Source organism: Brassica napus, chromosome C7, assembly GCF_020379485.1.
Source record: "Brassica napus cultivar Da-Ae chromosome C7, Da-Ae, whole genome shotgun sequence".
Classification (NCBI taxonomy): domain Eukaryota; kingdom Viridiplantae; phylum Streptophyta; class Magnoliopsida; order Brassicales; family Brassicaceae; genus Brassica; species Brassica napus.
In genome coordinates, this window is record NC_063450.1 from 4,986,935 (window position 1) to 5,008,645 (window position 21,711).

Genomic DNA, 21,711 nt, shown 5'->3' on the forward strand with positions numbered 1-21,711 from the left:
CTAAATTTCGGTTCAAATTCTTTTAGATCTTTGCGGGTTCGGATAACCTATTTAAATTATTTTTAAAATTTTTAATTCATTATATACTTTAAATTTCTCAAAATCTATAAACAAAATAAAATATCACATATAAATTTGAATAACATATGTTAGAATACCTAAACTTAACATATAAATTGGTTTGTTTTAAATATTTAGATCGAGAATCAATAATTATTTTAAATATTTTTGGTGTTTTGACTATACTTTAACTATTTTAAATATTTATTTTTGACTATTTGTAGATATTTTCAAGTATTTAAACCAACTTAAAAGTATCATATGTATTCTGCATGTTTTTATATACATTAAATCTAAAAATAATTAATATGTATAAGTATATAAATCTTTTTCGAATACATTTGAGTATCTGAAATACTTCAGTTCAGATCATATTCGGTTTCAAATCTCTAAATATCAAAATTTTGAATAATTTGGATATTTAATCAATTTCATTTCGGTTTTGGTACTATTCTTTCGGATTAAGATCGGTTCGGTTCTTCGGATTTGGATTTTTTATATAGCCCACATAAAAAAACAAATAGCAACATATTTTTGAAAAACCCGCACGGGTACGGGTCAAAATCTAAGTATGGGTTATGTTTTTATCTGGTTCAGATTTTGGGATCAAGTATTTTTTTTGTGCGGCCAAACTATACAACACACCACAATTTATCATCCCCAATTTCTCATGTGTCTAAAAGATTTAAAATGCGAATAAGAGAATGAAAAAACTATAAACAAATATAGCTGAGAAGAGGGAAAACGATAATGAAATTCCTTGGATGAAACGCTCAAAGATCCAGTCATAGAACAAACTCTCTAAGGAATTAACACGATTTCATCATCCAAATCCGCCAGCAATATGATCACAAATCATAGTCATGTACAAATAAGACTTTTAAGTGTATGATTGATGATTGATGATTGATGCTCACACATTTCGGCACGTCATGGCTTAACATATTCTCTGATGAACTCTTGAACTTGCTCTGTTTGTCCTGTTAGTCCAGATGCTTCAGCGACAGTGACTTTGTTTAAGCAATGCGAAAAGGAAAATACTTCTCCTTCAATCCCGAGAGTAAAGTCATTGGCTATGTCAGCTGTTGAAACCGCACTCCTCGATACCCTGAGTTTCTCACTGCAAAACACACACACATTACCACCGAAAGGAACATCAACAAGAGCTTCTCTTCAAGGAAAACAGATAAGATTCAATCAAAAAAAAAAAAGAAAATCAATCTTACATTTCTTTCTCCATCTGCTTGCGGATGAACTCTTTAGTGTGTGCAGTTATTTTATCCGTCTTGTTACAGCAAAGCAGCACTGGGATCTTATTCTTAACCACGCTTGCATTGGTAAGAATGTCGTAAAGGTACCTGGAGAAGTACAAAACCGTGTTTAAGTGTTCATCTTCTAAGAGTCACTTTATTATGCCTAAGCAAAGCATTTCTTATGAGGTAATTAACTTACTCTGAAGCTGCACGACAATTTGGGAGGAACTCAAGTGCATCTACAATAAACACAATAGCAGCTGCTCGAGGCAAGTATTCTTCTAGCTTAGATCTAAGCCGAGAGTGCCCAGGAACATCAACAAGATGAACGGGCTTTGTTTTCTGTCAAACAAACACGGCAATGTCTGTTTAGTAGTCCACAAAAAAAAACACTTTAGCGTCTTAAACAAAACTAAAGTGAAGATGTATCTTTACCTGTGTGTTTTCAGTGTGGAGCACAAAGGTGCCTTCGTTAGGTTCCATTGACGTCACAGAACCCTGATGAGAAGATCCATCTCGGAGCTGTTATCAAATGCAAATCAACTCGTCTATTAATCTCCAAGAGGAACACTATGAGGGATTTGACCGGAAGACATACTTGGAATGAGGAAAGGAACAAAAAACCATAAACACTCACTCGATAGAAGAGAACGGTTTTGCCACTTCCGCTTAAACCAGAGAGGAGTACAGTATTGGACTTCGTACGCCTGAACAAGCGAACTGCACAAGGCAACAGAAGCGACAACATTCATTAACCACCAAAACATTTGATTTTTTATTTATTTAACGTATAACCAAAAGGAGATATTCCAAAGACATAAAAAAAAAATTGGAAACAAGAAACACAGAAGCACCTTAACACTCAGTGAGCTTATACAAGTCTAAAGTGGCATCTTGAAAACATCAAACTCCTCTCAACCACAAACAAGAATGCAACAAAATTATCGCAGTTTTATACATAGATAAAAAAAAAAATCTATGCCTACTACAAACAGAGTAATATCCAGATCCGAATATAAAACTCAAGAAGAATGTGATGTCTACTACTTACTGGAGAAGAAGAAGAGGATAGTAAATAACAGAACGCCAACGGCAGCATAAAGTTGATTCGGTGGTATTTGTTGAACAAATTCAGTTCCTTGATTCAACCATTGCTCCGCCACAATCTTCAAATCCTCCAAGTTCTTCTCCATTGATTCCACCGCTTCGTCTGCATTAAAAACACAACGATTTTAAGCTCCAAGGAAACACGAGTAAGCTGCAGACAAATTTAATGATCAAAGAGCAAAGAACTCAACAGCTAGAAAGATAAGCTAAAGTGATCAGCTTCTTTCAGGCATTTTAACGAACAGATCTTGTGCAATCCATCAGTACTTGTGTATATGAGCAAGGGCTCAATTTATATGGAAATTCTCAGGATAAATTCACAAAAAGTTAAATAATTCGCAGATCAACGAGGAAAACACACACACATACACATTTGATTCAAACACCGATACTTACAAAACTCAGATCGAAAAAGGAGAAATTGTAAAACCCTAGATCCAGAAAATAAACAACGAGAATTGAGAGAATGTGCCGGAAAATAAGAGAACGAGGTATAGAAAAGAGAAGAAACTCACTCACTGATGAGAAGTACGGCAGAAGATGAGAGATTCGTTCTCAAGATGAGAATACGAGAGAGAGAGAGGTTTGGTTGGTATATTTTGAAGTTGGTCAAGGGTATTATAGTCAGATCCAGGGATAAATCTGACTTAAACAAGTTACGTATCTGAGTTAACGCATATAATAGTTAGCGATCGGTTTAAATTGGAACCAATAATTAAACCAAACTCTATATTGCTACAGATTCAATGCCACTTGATTACCTTTTTTGGATCACTAACTACAGAAATGCCTTTAGCAATCAAATTATGACAACAGAATATAAATCCCCTTATTATTAAAAGATAAACATGTTTTTAAGAATAACTTTAAATTGGTTAATTATCTAACATATTTAATTATTTACATTAACGATAAACCAACTATAAATTTGATTTTTTTTAATTATAATAAAATCTGTTGAAAAAGAATCTAACAAAATTTTACTTAATGTTTTTAATATTTTTATAAATAACACATTAATTAATTCCGTTCAAGATAATATAATAATATTATAAATCAATATTAACTAGAATATTATTATAAAACAAGAAAATAAAAATCCTACACTATTTTTTATAAATTCTATAATTATATTATGTATTATATAAAAATAGAAGTGCATATGAATTAAATATGAGAAAATTATATTAAATAGGTAAATTTACAAATTTTATTTTTAAAATTGTTTCATTTAAATAAATTATCACTCACCATTAAAATGGGTTAAAAATTTTAAATTATATAATATTTATGCAAAATTAAATTTATTAACATAGGTTAAACTTTTAATATCTACAACTTTTTTTTTTTTTTTGAAACTCTCAAAAATATATTTTTAAAAAATGTTTATATAAAAAATATAATCGTATATAATAATCTTTAGTTCATATACTATTTAAAAACTATGCTATTAGAAAACTATCAAATTTTAATAAGGGAAATTGTCAAAAATACCATTTCAAAATACCACTTTTCATGTTTACACTAATCACTTTTACCCTCATCTTTAATGAAAGGTAAAAGACATTTATAACCTTTTGAATAACTTTGACAAAAAAAAAATATGGTTAACTAATCTAAACTTAAAACATCAACTCTAAACCCTAAATCATCAACTTTAAACTCTAAACCATGAAACATCAACTCTAAACACTAAAACCGAAACATCAACTCTAAACCCTAAACCCTAAACCTTCAAATCTAAACCCTAAAACATCAACTCTAAACCCTAAACGTAAACCCTAAACCCTAAATCTAAACTTAAAACATCAACTTTAAACCCTAAATTATCAACTCTAAACCCTAAACCATGAAACATCAACTCTAAACCCTAAACCCCAAAACATCAACTCTAAACCCTAAACATTAAACCTTCAAATCTAAAACCTAAAACATCAACTCTAAACCCTAAACGTAAACCCAAAACCCTAAACCCTATATTTTTCTGAAATTCGAACTCTAAACCCTAAAACACTAAACCTTCAAATCTAAACCCTAAAACATCAACTCTAAACCCTAAACGTAAATTATAAACCTTAAAACCCTAAATCTTCAAATATAAACCCTAAAACATCAACTCTAGGGTTTTAGGGTTTAGGGTTTAGGATTTAGGGTTTAGGATTTAGAGTTGAAGGTTTGAGGTTTAGGGTTTAAAGTTGATGTTTTAGGGTTTATGGTTAATTTTTTAGGGTTTAGGATTTAGAGTTTACTTTTAGGGTTTAGGGTTTAGTGTTGATGGTTTAGGGTTTAGATTTGAAGTTTAGGGTTTAGGGTTTAGAGTTGATGTTTTAGGGTTTGGAGTTGAAGGTTTAGGGTTTAGGGTTTAGAGTTGATGTTTCGGGGTTTAGGGTTTAGAGTTGATGTTTCAGGATTTAGGGCTCGTATTTCAAAAATAATAGGTTTAGGATTGATGGTTTAGGGTTTAGGGTTCGTATTTCAAAAAAAAATAGAGTTTATGATTGATGGTTTAGGGTTTAGATTTGAATTTTAGGGTTTGGGGTTTGAATTTCGAAATAGTATAATTCGAAAAAAATTAAAAAAATTATTTTTTATTTTTATTTCATTTTTATTTATTTAAATATTTATTTATTATATATATAAAAACAAGGACATAAGAGTCTTTTGCCACTTAATGAAGAATGTATTTTTGAAAATATCTCTTTAGTGGTGGTAAAAATGAAAAGTGGTAGCATGAAAGTGGTAAACATGTAATTTCTCTTTTTAATAATTCATTTAAAATATTAATGATAAATCAATTTTAATGATAAATTTTTTTATTATAACAAAATATGTTGACAAAAATTTAGAAAATATTTCCAAAATTTTTAATATTTTTATAAAATAATATATTAATGTTATTAAAAAACATATTCAAAATTCATGTAATCTTTTAAACTCAAAAATAGTTGTGTAATGTTGTAAAGTTTTCTTGACAAAATATAAAATTTTGAAAATAAAAATTCAAACTTAAAATGATAATATTTCAAATTTTACAAAAGATAAAATCAAAGATAATAAAGAATAATTTTTTGAAATGCGCCACAAAAAACAAACTACATATGTTATAAAAATTAAAGCAACCTAATATTTTAAAATTTTAATTTAAAAAATAAACCTTAATATCATTACATCCAAAAATATCCTATATCAATAAAATTTACTAAAATATATGATAGATGCTACTATGTATAAAATTTACTATATTATTTAAAGAAGGAGTGTTTTTACTCATAAATCCCATAAAATACTAAAATGATATAAGTTAAAATATTTTTGTAAACACAACATGTAATATAAATTATCTTACACATATTTCTTTTTTTAAATATAAATAAATAAATAAAATTTAAAAATGTATTATATGCAAAATGTATAAATTAAAGAAAACAATTATTTTGAACGATGTTCTCTATTTGATTATTTCATATTGTTATTTTATTGTAACTAATTCGAAAATATATTAGCAAGTAATAAAAATTAATAGCAAAGTAAAATGTATTAAACAAATTGCTATATATTAATAATACCGAATATGAAATATAAACAATAATATTATTGAGTTACACAATATATAACACTAAAATAGAAATTATATATTTAAAACATTTGTAAAAATATTAAATACATTTATAAAACGAAAAATATTTGCACGGACGTGCGGATTAAAATTTAGTTTACAATTATGTCATTTGTTGACTTGTCGTTTCCTAACGATAACGATAAGAAGTTTGATGTTTCAAAAAATCTAATGCAAACATGAACACATACATTATTTTTAAATAACAATATAATTCAAATAACTAAGTAATATAAATACCAAAAAATAAATGAAAACATTCAAACAGCTAGTCAAAACAATTGTTAGACGCGAATTAATCAGTTAAACTGAAGGACCATAGCATCCCAACCACAATGACTCTATATACCAATTTATCTCATAACATATTATTTTATACATACAAATTAACCAAACTCTATAATCAACAAAAACACAAGGATCATGACACAAACCAGGAAGAACTAGGCTCATGGGTTCTACAGACGCCTGAAAATATATTTACTTCTCGGATGAGAATAACGTGAGATTTAGGTTTTCAGGCTAGACGAAGGGAGAAAGGAGAAGAGATTCTCACCAGCGAGCGTGAGGCTCGCCGGCGGCAGCTACACTATCAAACCTATGTATAGGCTCCTTGCTTTCCCGAATCACATTGATAGTCAAAGGTCATGTTAGATTCGAGTTTATTATAGGCTTCTAACTTAAAATCAATAGGTAATTAGTGGATTGGCCCTAGCCCTTTATATATTACTTAAGGTCTCTTAGAATTCCCGATGTGGGATATATATCCCTAATACCCCTTCTCGAGATGATGGTTCTTATCAGCCAGAAATCTCGAAACTTTAAGACATTTATACTCGGTCGAGCGAGTTTAACACGACCTTTATACTCGGTCGGAAGGGTTAATCACGACCTTTATACCCGGTCGGAAGGGTTAATATTAATTAGAAGTTTGGATATTTAGGATTTGAGCTCTGATACCATGTTAGATTCGAATTTATAATGAGTTTCCAACTTAAAACTAATTGATGATTAGTGGATTAGCCATAACCTTTTTATATATTACTTAAAGTCCTTTAGAATTCCCGATGTGAGATATATATCCCTAATAGGTCTCTATAACAATTTGTTGTTGGTTTTCTTTTCTTTTTCTTTTTTCCCTTAAAATGACACTCTATGCAACCTCATGATTTCTTGATATAATTTTCTCGGTCTATTACTTTTAATTTATCCAATTTCATTACCATTTTTTTTTTTTTTTGGTCAACCCAATTTCATTACCTGTTCTTTGTAATTTAGAAGTTAAAAAGAAAGAAAGTATAAAACATGAATTGCACAAAGGCAACGTTAACGTCTTTTGAAGTTTAAACCATCAAGCTTTTAAATGCCACAACTAAACCTTTTTATTCACCTACCTTATTACACGACAAAGATATATAACATCTAAAAACTCAGCAGTTTCTGGAGACCAAGATTTTTTTTTAAGCAGAGAAATACTTTTTGGGTATTGAAAAAGCATCCAACTAATATTATTTGAGACTGGTGTTATTCCCAATAGAAGAGGGAACTGTAACGACCCACTTTTAAAGTTGATTTTATCGGAAATTTTTTGAGTAAGGTTTTTCTGCAAAGAAGATTAATTTTCTAAGTGTTAAAAACATTTATAGTCATCTAAGATTGAAATGACAAAAAAAAAACTGAATTTGGACTAAATGCCGAATATGTCGTGAACACTTTGGATAGCCGTCACTTCTTGTTCGTTTATTGCCGGGCCGAAGGCTAGTGTACGATATGTTATATCCTATCGCTGAGGAATTAAAATCAGTACTTGGGAGTATAAAAACGACCAATTGTTTTTCACGACTATATTAGTAATTCAAATGGTGTTATAGTATAAAACTACTTGAATATAAAGATCTAACTAGGTGTTTTTCTGCACCATGATAAATTTTTTAAAAGTTAAATTATATTTAAAATGAAATTTATTAATATTATATATTTTATTATTTTTGACTAATATTTAATATAAAGTTGATTATTTAAGCATAAAATTAAGAAAAAAATAATTCTGTTTATTTTAAATTACATTTAATAATATATATGTATTATATTTAAAATTCGAATCTTAGATAAATTTTTTATCTATTTATTTTGGTTAAATGTATTAAATCAACTTGTATAAAATTACTAAAAATCATATAAAAATTGTATAGTTATTAAAAATTATAACTAAACAATATTTTTAAAATTTGTAGATATCTAAAAGAAACTAATGAAATTACAATTAACAATTTATTAAAAAATTTTAAAAGATGTAGAAAATTTTAAAAATATTAGTAATAAAAATTGTATAATTATAAAAATACAATTAAATAATATATTTCGAAATTTATAATGCATATTTCAATATATTTATTTTAGTGATGATCTATGAATTATTACCATATTTTAAGAAGTTTAACAAAAATATAAATCAACATTAAATGTAATGTATTAGTTATTCTATAAAGTGTACCAAAAATATATGTCAGTAATAAATGTGATTGTCCATGTCATATTAACTATAAGCAATGTCATCAATCTTGTTAGCTATGTCATCATTTTTTTTATAAAAATGATTATAGATAGGACATGTGGCAAAATCACTTCGCAAATATAGTTTTGGGGATTGCAACTATGTGGAGGGCCCCACACAAGTGCGGACATTAATATGATTTTTAGTTTTGATATAATATTTTTTTGTGATTCAACATTTATGGTTTAACATTTGAGACTTTTTAAATATTATATACTTTTCATTCTAATTATTATAGTTGATGTTTAAATTTGTATCATATATACGTATGCAGTAAATAATTCATGTAGAGTATGTTGATATGTAGTATTCTGACATCATAACCGTTGTGCTGATCAACACCTAATTATATATTATTTAGTGATCAATGAAATATAGAAATAATAGAATCAAAGTAAAATTAAATTAAATACACTGACTTAGGGAGTTATTGGAATATGAATTTCTGTGGAATTTGAAGATTTCAATAGTTGAGAGGATTTTACAAGTTAACTAGATTTTACAAATTTTATCAAATACTTTCTTACATAGATTTTCATTACTTGTGTATAGCTGTTGATTGTTATTAACTTTTAAAGTAAGAAATTAATGGTGGTAGAAAAAAATGGAAAGAAAATCATTTCATTAAGGCAATTCTTAAACAATTTTTAAAAAAGTTTTTGTCACAAAAAAGATCTCAAAAAATAAAATAACCAAAAAATTTAATTTCTACTTCTTACTTTATAGATATATAAATAATAAAAAATAAAAAATATTTTTTTATATAATTTCGAAATATAAGTTTTAAATTTGAATTTTTGTAAAAAAAATTTGAATTATTATTTTTGAAATGTTTTTTTTTTAATTCGAAAGTGCTTTTTAAAACTATTTTTATAATTTTTATTTTTAATTTTTAATTTTTTTTCTAGTTTTTTAAGTTGTGAATTGTATTATGTTAAAGTTGTGATTTGTATATTATTTTATTCTCCAATTTGAGTTTTTGCATGTGAATGTATTTTATTACATTGATTTCAAAAATCTTATGGACATAGATGATATTCTCAAAGTTGAGTACTATGAGTAAAAATAAAGAAAATTTATATCCCAATAACAATAGATTTTAATATAATCTTAAAATCAATGAAAACTAAACTTTTCCAATAACAAAAGATTTTGAGTGGAATTTAAAAATCATCACTCCGATAACAATGGATTCTATTTAGATTTTAAAAATTCACAAACCAATAAATGGAATCTCAACCCCCCCCCCCCCTAATAATATCTATTTAAAAAAAATATAGTTGCTAACTCTTGTAGCGAGGCATGAATTAAGGTTAGACGAGGAGGTGTTGGAGGAACGAGTCTATAATGCTCTCCTGTTCGTGTTCGATAACAGTACCTCCAATAGGGATTCTTGTCTTTGAAGCTCTTAAAATATGTATCATGTATATGTATATATTATACATGTATATGTATATATTATACATGTATAAATATTTATGGGGTACACAATTTTTGTGGAACCCTATAGACAAAGACTTACCTATATAATATATACATACATATATATATACATGATACATATTTTAAGAACTCCAATGGAAAGAATCTCCATTGGAAATGATCTAAGGAGCTTTAACTTGTCTTCCATCTCCAGAGTCAGATTTGAAATTTAGAGAATTGTTTTTATATTTGTTTTAATATATAAAATTCAACAAAAAAATTAATTCGATATTCGACAATATATGGACCATGAAATCCATGTATAATAGATTTCTACAATTTAAAGACCAAAACAAATGTTTCTTCTAGCTGTGATCAGAACCGGCCATGTCCATCTTGAGGAGCCGGGGGAGCTCCTACATCTATCATTTGTCTTCCTATCATTCGTGTTTGTTTCACAACACCCACACCTTTTAACACATTAGCCATTTCTTTAGACACCAAAAAGACTAATTAAAAGGAAGCTGAGATGAGAGGATTTATGTAAAATAAAAACTTACTAAACTATAACTGTGATAAATATTTTCGGAATAAAGAGACACTGACCTAGGTGACGGAATGTAGCCTCTGTCACACCAACCTGAAAAGATGCACATAGAAATATATGAACCAAACTTAAAAGAAGAAACGCTTGAATTGTTTTCTTCATTGTCATTGTTTTGTTGTTTTTCCCTCACGTCTCGACCATTAGTGGATATATATACAGATCGCAGCAAACAAAATCAACCGTATAGTGGACACATAAAGTTGAAATGTCAAACTTCTTCGACTTCGTCTCATTCAAGAACGCGGTTTTCCGCTGTATCACTTCTTCTGAACATTCAAATAAACACTTGACCAAAATTATGTTCCATGAATATAGCTGGATAACTACGGATGCAAGACTTTAGGAGTTTTTGGAATATTTCAGGTTAAACTGTTCATCGTTTGTCATGGTCGTATTTCGTTGAGTTACATTTTAAATAAATTTGTTTAATTTCTAGTAAAATTTGGTTAGAGAATAATTATGTCATAGGACAAGTGTAATTTTGGTAAATTTGGTTAGAGAATAATTTAATGAAAAAAACAAATAATTTTTGGTTAATTAATTAAGCCTGGTAAGTTTAGATAAATAAGAATTGGAAAATTGCCAAAAATATCATTTTCAAAGTAGCACTTTTCATGTTTACACTAATCACTTTTACCCTCATCTTTAATGAAGGGTAAAAAACATTTATAACCTTTTGATTAACTTTGACAAAAAAAAAAACATAAGGTTAACTAATCTAAATTTAAAACATCAATTCTAAACCCTAAAGAATCAACCATAAACCCAAAACCATGAAACATCAACTCTAAACCCTAAACCCCGAAACATTAACTCTAAACCCTAAAATTTCAAATCTAAACCCTAAAACATCAACTCTAAACCCTAAACGTAAACCCTAAACCCTAAATCTGAACTTAAAACATCAACTTTAAACCCTAGATCATCAACTCTAAACCCTAAACCCTAAACCTTCAAATCTAAACCGTAAAACATCAACTCTAAACCCTAAACGTAAACCCTAAACCCTATATTTTTCAGAGATTCGAACCCTAAACCCCAAAACCCTAAAACATCAACCCTAAACCCTAAAATCCTAAAACATCAGCTCTAGTTTTAGGGTTTAGGGTTTAGGGTTTAGATTTAATGTTTTAGGGTTTAGAGTTGATAGTTTAGGGTTTAGTATTGATGGTTTAGGGTTTGGAGTTGAAGTTTAGGGTTTATAGTTCAAAGTTGATGTTTTAGGGTTTAGAGCTGAAGGTTTAGGGTTTAGGGTTGATGTTTCGGAGTTTAGGGTTTAGAGTTCATGCTTCAGGGTTTAGGGTTTGTATTTCCGAAAAAAAAGTTTAGGATTGATGGTTTAGGGTTTAGAGTTGAGTTTTACGTTTAAGGGTTTATATTTGAAAGTATAGTGTATTACCAAAAAATTAAAAAAATTATTCTTCATTTTTTTGCATTTTTATTTGTTTAAATATTTAGTTATTATATATATAAAAAATAAAGGCATAAAAGTCTTTCGCCACCTGATGAAAAAAATATTTTTCAAAATATCCTTTTAATGGTGGTAAAAATGAAAAATGGTAGTATGAAAATGGTAAACATGTAATTTTCGCATAAAAATTTAACAAAATAATTAATATTGCCATAAGGTGGTAAATATTAAAAATAGTAAGAGTTGTTTTCAAAAGGTATTTCACTTTTAATAATTTGTAGGTGGTATAGATAACTTCATTTCTATGTTAACAATTACACTATTCAAATTAATAACCTTCTCTACTTCTAAGATATTATTCTGCTTGGTCTACTGAGACGGTTAATTTGAATCTTCCCGAAAATAGTAATTTCCATTAACCAAAAAGAGGCAATACCATCCTTAAGATTCCACCAAACTCCATAATTTCTCAAACCTTGTTACTAGCTTACTAAATTGCAATATTACACGATAACGAAGAAGGCATTGTCAGTTAACTGAAGAAGAAGAAGAGCTCAACTCAACATATACTTAGCAAAAGCTATGGATATACTAATCCTTGAGAGTGTTTCTTGAGAGAATAGTCATCACTTTCCCCTGTTAACATAAAAAAAATGATTGTGTGTTTTCAATTTCTCGTTATGTGATAAATCCAAGTTGTTATTTCATAAAAGAAAAAGGACAAGAGTGGAGATTGTTGTGTTACTTACGTGTTCATCATCAGCGTTATGTTGTCTCCTTTAAGTAGAATCCTTCCTGAAAATAGGCATTTTACACAGGGTTATTGAACCATAAGATAACAAATAAAAAGAGAGAGAGAGAGAGACTTGTTATCAAAGAGCGAGTCCAGGAATAAAAAAGACTCACCAAGTTGTTTTCTGGTGTTCTTCTTGATGCTCACTTCTTCAGCTTCATCCAACACTAGGTTCATGTATTCGTCAAACCCCTGCAGAAAAAGAAGAGAAATTGAAACGAGGAAATCAATAAGAATGTCATAATCACAAATCTTAAATCAATATAATAGAGCTACGAAAAAACTTCAACTGTAACTCAAGAAAAAAAAAATGTTAATAATAAGTGAACAAGGAACATCCAAAGTCAAGATTTTCTGAATTAGCAAAGAGTCAGTCTAAGAAAAGCCTGAATCTTATTAACTCAAGAAGAATCATAGTATTGCAATAAAAATTGAAACAAGTCAAGTAGATAACTCCAAGTTGTAAAACCAATGAGAATGACACACTCAGAACTCATACATGTCAAATATCTCAGATATAAGCAGTCTCTTAAAAAAAGGAGAGAGTCAATCTTTACCCTAAGAAAAATCAAACTGAAAGAATGAAGACAGCTACATAGTTAAAACCAATGACTCCATCGTACATCTCACGTTTCTCTGAATTTAACAGAGTCAGCCTAAAAGAACAGCTTCAATCATTCATAACTCATCAACAAAGGTATAACAAAAAAAACGCAGTCTAAGCAAGGATAAAGCGTAGACAATCCCAAAGAATCAAAGGATAGTTTTCTATTATCAGTGGTTCGGTGGAGTAGCAAATCTGCCAGCACGTAACAAATGCAACAGAGCTTAGAGATTATCACTAGTATTCAAAATCGATTTCCGAAGAAAACTAATCTAGGAATCACATAGTTAATGCTTATGGAGCTCTGTTAGAGACAGATTCACAGAGAAACAAGAGAATATTCGATGGCGACTTACAGTGATTCTTCCTTCAATCCTCAAATCTTTCTGCTCAAAAAGCCAAATCTGGATCCTAGCTTTCTGCATCACATAGAGAGCACGACTCAGAATACAATAAACCAACGCGAATCCAATGGTTCGAGTGATTAAGGAGCTTACGCTTTGAAGAAACCTAAAAATCAAGTTCTGGATCCGCCGCCGATACCACCGGGAAAAAACAAAAGGAAAAATTAGTAAAAGAACAAAGAGAGAGAGAGAGAGTAGTCGAAACAATAACAGAGAAGATGCACGTACGATAGGTTGGGTCATAATCCTTTGAACTTTGGTGCTCGCCATTGCTCCCGACGTCTGAACTCTCTCTCTCTCTCTCTCTCTCTCTCCCTCTCCCAAGCTTCGGTGGACAAGAAGAAGAAGACTAATAAAACCCTAAATCACGACCAGAGATGCGCTCTTTATAGCATTTTAATTAATAAACTTTTGTTTTGGTCATCGCATATCTTTAAAGTGTAACTTTCGGCCCAGTCACAATAATACGCTTATTGGGCCAAAATTTCAGATCTTCCTCTCCTCTTTTTCATTATCCCAAAATGCAAAAATCTTTTTCTGTGTCTCGGGTTTTTTTTTTTGTCATCCGGGTTGTGTTTTTCGATTTTTCAGGTTTTCGAATTTAATCCTAGGCTTTATTTATATATATATATATATCGGGTTTAGATCTGTTTTATAACTTTCTAAAGTCTATTTGATATGAACTCATTTTGATTTGGACAATAATATTCTGAACTATTTTTATATTCCGGATTAAAATAAACATAATGTTGAGTATTTATAATATTTATATTATGCCAAGGTCTAGGATAATCCTATTAAGAAGCAGCATCTTGCATTGATGTAGAGTTCAAGTGATCCATTGAGAGAATCATCTTGTAGACCAAAGTCTACAGCACAAACTAGGAGGCAAGGCAGAGTACAAAATAAATGTTTCCTTGTAGGCTTACTATCTTCAGCCTTATTTATTTTGTGTGCACAAGAGGAATATGGGAGAGCTTGTTCCTTACTTGTATTGTATGGTATCAAACACAAACTTCATTTCTCACAACGCAGAGATTTACATAACCAACAGTAACAATAACCATAGCAGCTATCTATGCTGGCTAAATAATCATATCCAAATACAAAACCAATTAGCCTTTTCTACTAAGAATCCAAGCTTTGAATAGGCGATCATGCCCCATTTATCATCAGAGATTGAAATGGAACTTTTTTAATCTCCACAAACGTTGAATACTCAGGATTCATAGGTTGCTTCCATGGCTCACCATCCATTTGCAAGAACGCATCTTTCCAGTCACCTCCTCTTAGCTCAAATCTAACAGCAGCAGCCTAATATTGATCACCAAAACCAGAATCTTGTTAGTACAACGCTATGGTTATATGATTCTGCATTTTTAAGTGGTGTGTTTATCTAAGTTACCTGAGCTATGTGCTTGGCTGAGATGAGCTCAGTCATGACAAATGACGCATGCCATCCGTGCTTGAAAGCAAAGATCTCTATCAAACCATCATCAGAATGTGCCTCCACAAAACCTCTCTGAGGAAAAATAAAAACAGAAAACCATTAAATATTTGAGTTCAATGATTTTGATGAATTGAAAACAGTAGAAGAAACAAATACCTTCTCTAGATAGTCAGGTTTTAGATTACCCCAGGGATGACTTCCACTTCCATAGCTTTGAAGATTCAATGCCACAACTGATCTCACACTACAAGACAAACCAATGCATTAAGATCATATAATGTAATAAGTTGGAAGAGTATATATATATGTATAGAAAGCTTACTTTCTGGGGACTGCTATCTCTTCCCATTGAGAGCAGTTAACCTTCTTGATGTGGATTTTCAATATGTTCCTAAGTCCCCTGAAGATTCAAGCAGCACAAACAATCAACAGATTTATTAACACAACAATCACAATCAGAAGCGGAAATAACTAACCTTAAGCCTGGATCACTGACACAAGGTGTGCAAAACCAACCCTGGGTGCAGCTAAAGCCCGAATAAATAAGCTGCACGAAAGCAACACGTTGTGTGGTTAAATAATAACAGATAGATTTCAAGTTTGGCTGAAGATAGTAGAACACAAACCTTGTTAGAGATAGGGCCTTGAGCAAGATATGGTTTAGTGTTGCGAAGATGATGGAAGCCATACGCAACTTGAGCATCCATACCTATGCTTAAGTAATTGTAGAACACTCCTTCATAGGTCTTTGCCACTGGCGGGGCGTCTACTCCTGCCTCTAAACCCTGGTCGAGTTCATTTTCCTCGGATGCTTTTAAAGAGTAAGGAGGATCCACCACTTCTCCAGATGGCATTGACACTAGAATCTTCCAGCTGCAAATAACCATAGCAGAGCACACACATATTAACAGCAAAGACAAACAGAAAAAGAAAGCTGCAAAACAAAACTCTTTTTTACCTATCTAGTCGAGCAACTGGGCCCATGCTTGCGCGATGGAGTGTTCTTTTAACAGCAGATCTCCATGCAAAAGGGAACGAACCACCCTAAAGAGAAGCAACCAGTAAGAAAACTTGTCGTGAAAACATAAAAGAGAGAAGAAAGATTGACACACCCAACCAAAACTCCTTGAGAGATCATTTCCTGTACCGAGAGGGATGACGCCAACAGGAGGAATATGTGATGTTTCATCTTTGTTAAGCTCTCCAAGACATCCAAGAACCCAACCAACAGTACCATCACCTCCTGCAACCTATCCAACCAACAACATTTCACATTTTAACAGCTGAAAACGTTAGTTAAGAAGATATGAGACTGGACAAATATTGTGTACACTCACCATAATCCTCAACCTAGCTCTGCATTCTTTGGCACATTCATCTCCTTCAGCTGCCACTTTCTCCAAACACGCCAAACCGTATCGAACAAACTCATGTGGCTTCACTTCCGTCAGATCAAACACCTGTTTTTTGTACAGATTCACCAATGAAAAAAAAAATTCACTAAATTCCAAATAATTTTCCACCGTTCAAACATAAACTCAGCATTAGAGAAGACTCAAAATATTCAATCTTTGAAGTCGACTCATCATTGCAACACAATTTTTCCAACTAGATCCAGCATCAACTAAGCATGAAACACAAAACAAACAGTTTTTTTTTTTTTTTTTTTTTTTTTTTTTGTTTAACCTGGAGGGACTTCCACCCCCAGGGGCCAACCCCTCGGCGCGAGGCGGACCATTTGGTACTATGGGGAATTAGATACCCCAATTGCCTGGCCAGCGGTTCGAACACGGGTGCGTATTGAGGCCGAAGCTCTCTCAACACCACCAGGCCAACCCCGCTGGTTAACACAAAAAAACAAACAGTTGAAAAATAAATAATAGAAAATCTTGTTAAGACAGAACACAAAACACATCTCTCTTTACACACTAAACCAATCAGTTATCCATAGATCAGGCAGGTTACGTTCACAATCTAAGTAGGTATGAATTAGATTTCAAATCTCTTCACAAACCCAACAAAAACAAATTGTTTGGCCTTAACCAGAAACAGAGTTTCATTGCAGAACACTCAAAATGTTCCTTCTTAAAGAGTCAACTTATCATTCCAACGACCAAAAAAAAAAAATTCCCCTACCTAACCAAAAGATCTAACATCAACCAAGAATGAACATTTATAACAGTTGAATAATTTTCTTAACTGAAGCAAAGAATAAAAGAGAATCTGATTAAGACAGAACACAAAACACATCTCTGCTACACACTAAACCAATCCATAGATCAGGCCAGCTACATTCACAAAGTATATATGAATTAGATTTCACAAACCCAATTAAAAAAAAACATTTTTTGTTTGGTCTTAACCAGAAAAAAAGAAGAAGTCAGTTACAAAGACAAAACCAAACCTGTTCATCGCTCATCAACTGTTGAAGCCTCTCTTTAAGCACCGGACCATGCCGACCACCACTTTTGGGATTGATAAACACAACCATCGGCGCAAGAGGAGCCATATCAGCAACACCTCCGCCAGGAAGAAGCAAATGGTCAGGAATCGCGGTGGCATCTTTCCTTTTGATACAGTCGCGCATGGCTAAACGGAGATACTCAGGCATCAACAGCCTCTGACGCAGCTCCTCCTTGTCTACACCGACCCACGTCAGATTAGCAAGCCCACAACCTCTCATCGCCGCCGTGGAATCAACCGTAGATGACCGTGCAGCAACGAATTTCTCCGTCGTTGCATCCATTAAACCCAAAAAAGGTGAATACTTTTCGTGCTGTGATTGGTGGAAATGGAGAATATTCGAAACCCAGATAAATCAAAAATTGGATTTTGACGACTGGTTTTTTTTTCTCTTTCTTGTGGATTCAAATCAACCAATCTCCATTGACCAGTTTGTTTGTTTTTTCGTTTTTATATTCTTTTTTTTTCTCCAGAGATGTTGAATTTTGAAGACAGCGAAGAAAACGTGTAGCAATATGTTTTTTTCAAAAGGAATGACACGGTTGGATTTAATGTGACGTCATAAAATGTTCATCTAGGTGTTAATTCACAGAACTGACACTCTGTATTGTCTTAAGATCTTTGACAAAATCTTTAATTTCTATGAAAGTTATATTATATTCCTCTAAATGATTATTTGTAAAATCACAATGATCTCCAAGATTTGAATATTATTACAGGACAGCTAGAGATTACATACATTTCTGGGTAAAACTAATTGATTTTGTCATCAAAATATAGTTAAAGTGGAAGCACTGTACTCTAGTGGTTAAGGTTTAAAATCTTTTACATCCAGGTCTAGGGTTCAAATCTCAGACTATGCAATTTCTTTCAGATTGCGCAGTATAGGAGGTCCAGGTTTCAATTCCCGGAAAAAGCGATTTATTAAACAATTATGCAGACTATGGAAGAAATGCTTACAATGGATCTTCAACAAGGTGCAAGTAAAATCCGGCCAGACGTAGGTCTTCGTAGAACGGCTCAGGGGATGCAGTTAGGCGTAGATCCTCATAAGGCAGATAGTATTGTCGGTTGTCGAATCTTCTGTGTAATCTTTCTCATAATTGTAATATTATAATAAATCAGCGTTAAAAAAATATAGTTAAATGACTCCTTTTTTTTTTTTACGACAGAAGGAAGTTAATTGATGAGTGTGACCGGATAGTCATTTTGGAGTAAATATTACTCTATTTTTTTTAAGTACCTATATTTATCAACCGGTCAAACCGGAATTCAGTGTTTGATACAAGCTTGGTTCAACCAAAATTTTCTGAAATTAACCATTACAAAACGTAGCTTCGCTCGCCCACTTAACCGATGCCATCCGCTAGTTTGCTCCGGTATCTTCAGAAAATCAATCTCTGTTCTCAGCCATTAATGTTGACCACAAGAAGGTGGAATTTACCTTGTTTCCTCGGATGTCGGACTCCTCGTGACATCGCAGGAGTAGCTAGATCTTGATAATCTCCCCAAAACTTGTATCTTGACTCGACATGAAGCGCTAGACACGAGGGGTTAGATGTAAGAGATAGCAAACTTTGAAAGACGCCACCAGAACCTTACTGAACCGCAGACTGAGGAGGTGCGGGATCACAGAACCGCGAAGATCAGGCAACTCAGAACCTCCGAACAAATCGGGATGCGATGATAACAAACCAAATTTTGGGTCTTTAGTACCTGCAATAAGAAAGAGCAAATCCTACCAAGATCACCAATTGGCAATCCCAGCACTGGGATGGCTAAAAAACTCCAATCAAGTCACCCCGCCGACGAAGACCAAGATGACTCAAACACTGGCCCCAACCGACTCCTTGACCCGAGAACTAGAGAACCTAGGACGGTCTCATTGCGCTTCTGAACTACTCCTTGCTGGTGAGACTAAGAGTGGCAAGGAAGCGGCACCAAACAGCTCAACCGAGCGAGCAACAACCCAAACCTAGAAGTGAGACGAACTAGAAAACAAAGAGCGTCATGAGAGGCACAACGAGCTCTACCATAGACGACAAAGGAAGATGCAACCTCCTAACAACGCACACGCATGACCACACAGAAACCCTGACCACACGATCAACAAGCAACCTTGTGTACGCGCCGATGGAACGCCACCATCGCCTCCTCTGAGCAGAAACACGACTTGGATTTGAGACAAGACACCATACCCCGACTCCAAGAAGGCTAACACACTCCACTCCACAAACAAAAGGCTTTAATAGCCACACAAGATGAAGAACCAGAGGAGCGAGCATAGTCCAGCCACCACGCGCCATCACCGCCTCGACGACAATAGATCTATAAAAGGGAAACTCGAGATCCTCCAAAGACGAACCCTAAAAAGCAGACTTCTATCCTCAGCAAGCCTCGCCATCTCGTTGAAACTCCATAGAAACACCACCTAACACCGGATCTATATCCCCTCGAGGTAGATCTAGGGTTCCGGCGAGTGGAATCCAACCAGAGCACCAGACATGTCGATGGCTGAGAGAGAGACTAAGGGAGATAAGCAAAGATAAAACATGATGAGAGGAGGGGATAGGTGCCTCCGGCGTCGGAGCTAACGCACACCGGCACTGCCGCCGTTGTCTCCGATTGCCGGAGCTAGAGCTGAAATCTTCTAATTTATCTTAGAGAGAAGGGAGAGTAAAGGAAGAGAGAGAGTCTTTTTCTCGTTTTACTATATTTCCTGCTTAATATTTACCAATCAAGTTTAAAAGTATTTTAGGTGAATATGGCTGAAAGTGGGGAAAACTATTTCACCAGCATTGAGTGGAGTAAACATTTACTCTCCTTTCCTATTTTTTTTCTGTTCATTCTCTTTCTTCCATTTATTCATATGTTTTATATTGCTTGGCTAATAATAAAAAGAAACTTTTAACTTAACACTCACTTCGTTTTTTTATATAAGTTGTTTTAGAAAAATTTTTATGTTCCAAATTATATGACGTTTTCGGTTTTCGATGTAAAATTTATTAACACTTAATGTTGTATGACCAATGATAATATACCTTCTATTTTATTATCGGTTGATTTGTGGTTAGGTAAATAATTAATGATGTTTTTGTTTACAAAATATAAAAAATTAATGATTTTTTAATCTTTTTAATCTACGTGCACAATTCTAAAACAACTTATATTAAAAAACGGAAGGAGTATAGTTTAATACTTTTAAGGTTTTATATTAATTTAGGTAAGGTACAAGTTATTTGTTTTGACGTGTATAAATCAGCAAATAAAATAAAATTTGGATTTTATTCAACTTTATCATGTCTCGAACTATCAAGGATGTGGGGCTATGGTCCTTCTGCACCGGTTTTGGAGGTTTGTTAAGTAAAATGTCTCTTCTTTCTCTTGGGTTTCTCTGTCTGTTCTCTGCGCTCGTCAGGTGTGTTCCGGAGTTGTTTCATGAGTTACAGAGTTCCCCTCAATAAGTGTGTCTGTGGTGTGCGCTTATCTCTTTCCTCCTCCTGCGACGGCTTCATTTGCTTTGGCTCTTGTTTAATGTTTCTAGGTTTCTGATGGTTCTGAGCTTTAATCTTGGTTGTTTAGTTTAATTTTGGCTCCAGAGAATTCATGTAATTCTGCTGGCTGATGTCTCTAGGAACTTATGTTCTTGCTAGCTCTGTTTATCAAAACCGCATTCCACCCATGTATCTCACCCCTGTAAGTTTCCTGTGGATGAATGATGAATGATCTTTTAGTGTGAAAAAAAAAGACTGAAGTCATGATATTTTGGGCAAAATTAAAACCAAATAATTAATTAAGACATTGTTAGAATAAAATATGATTTCATTTATTATATTTAAAATTGTTCCATTAGTGTTTTTTTTTGAAACAGTTCCATAGTGTTTAAATTGGTTAAATATGATTATTAAATAATGTGGGAATAATTTAATTTTAAAATAAATAAAATAAAATCACTGACAATTATAAT

General features: G+C 32.3%; 3 protein-coding genes across 6 annotated transcripts; all 3 read right to left on the reverse strand.

Annotated features, from left to right (window-relative positions):
• Nucleotides 1-803: 803 nt before the first annotated feature.
• LOC106380431 (signal recognition particle receptor subunit beta) lies at nucleotides 804-3,083 on the reverse strand. Of its 3 annotated transcripts, none has more exons than XM_013820188.3 (7): nucleotides 2,940-3,083; nucleotides 2,365-2,523; nucleotides 1,951-2,033; nucleotides 1,749-1,835; nucleotides 1,513-1,655; nucleotides 1,287-1,418; nucleotides 804-1,180 (listed from the first exon to the last, which is right to left on the reverse strand). In XM_013820188.3, the coding sequence occupies exons 2-7, from the start codon at nucleotides 2,504-2,506 to the stop codon at nucleotides 991-993; spliced, it is 777 nt and encodes a 258-aa protein (XP_013675642.1). In that variant the 5' UTR covers nucleotides 2,507-2,523; nucleotides 2,940-3,083; the 3' UTR covers nucleotides 804-990. The 3 variants fall into 3 exon arrangements, with proteins under 3 accessions (XP_013675642.1, XP_013675641.1, XP_022569024.1); XM_013820187.3 differs by having other exon boundaries at nucleotides 2,936-3,068; XM_022713303.2 differs by lacking the exon at nucleotides 2,940-3,083 and adding an exon at nucleotides 2,612-2,929.
• A 9,340-nt stretch (nucleotides 3,084-12,423) lies between these two features.
• On the reverse strand, nucleotides 12,424-14,238 carry LOC106379109 (small nuclear ribonucleoprotein E-like). 2 transcript variants are annotated; one of them, XM_013819120.3, is made up of 6 exons: nucleotides 14,060-14,238; nucleotides 13,925-13,951; nucleotides 13,784-13,846; nucleotides 12,937-13,015; nucleotides 12,780-12,825; nucleotides 12,424-12,666 (listed from the first exon to the last, which is right to left on the reverse strand). In XM_013819120.3, exons 1-6 carry the CDS (start codon nucleotides 14,099-14,101, stop codon nucleotides 12,657-12,659), a joined length of 267 nt encoding a protein of 88 aa, XP_013674574.1. In that variant the 5' UTR covers nucleotides 14,102-14,238; the 3' UTR covers nucleotides 12,424-12,656. The 2 variants fall into 2 exon arrangements, with proteins under 2 accessions (XP_013674574.1, XP_048618221.1); XM_048762264.1 differs by having other exon boundaries at nucleotides 13,925-14,140.
• Nucleotides 14,239-14,830: 592 nt separating this feature from the next.
• Nucleotides 14,831-18,245, reverse strand: LOC106380430 (diacylglycerol kinase 3). The gene is made up of 10 exons (XM_013820186.3): nucleotides 17,686-18,245; nucleotides 16,619-16,741; nucleotides 16,394-16,531; nucleotides 16,240-16,325; nucleotides 15,908-16,154; nucleotides 15,758-15,828; nucleotides 15,604-15,681; nucleotides 15,438-15,525; nucleotides 15,237-15,353; nucleotides 14,831-15,145 (listed from the first exon to the last, which is right to left on the reverse strand). Exons 1-10 carry the CDS (start codon nucleotides 18,025-18,027, stop codon nucleotides 14,987-14,989), a joined length of 1,449 nt encoding a protein of 482 aa, XP_013675640.1. The 5' UTR covers nucleotides 18,028-18,245; the 3' UTR covers nucleotides 14,831-14,986.
• Nucleotides 18,246-21,711: the final 3,466 nt, after the last annotated feature.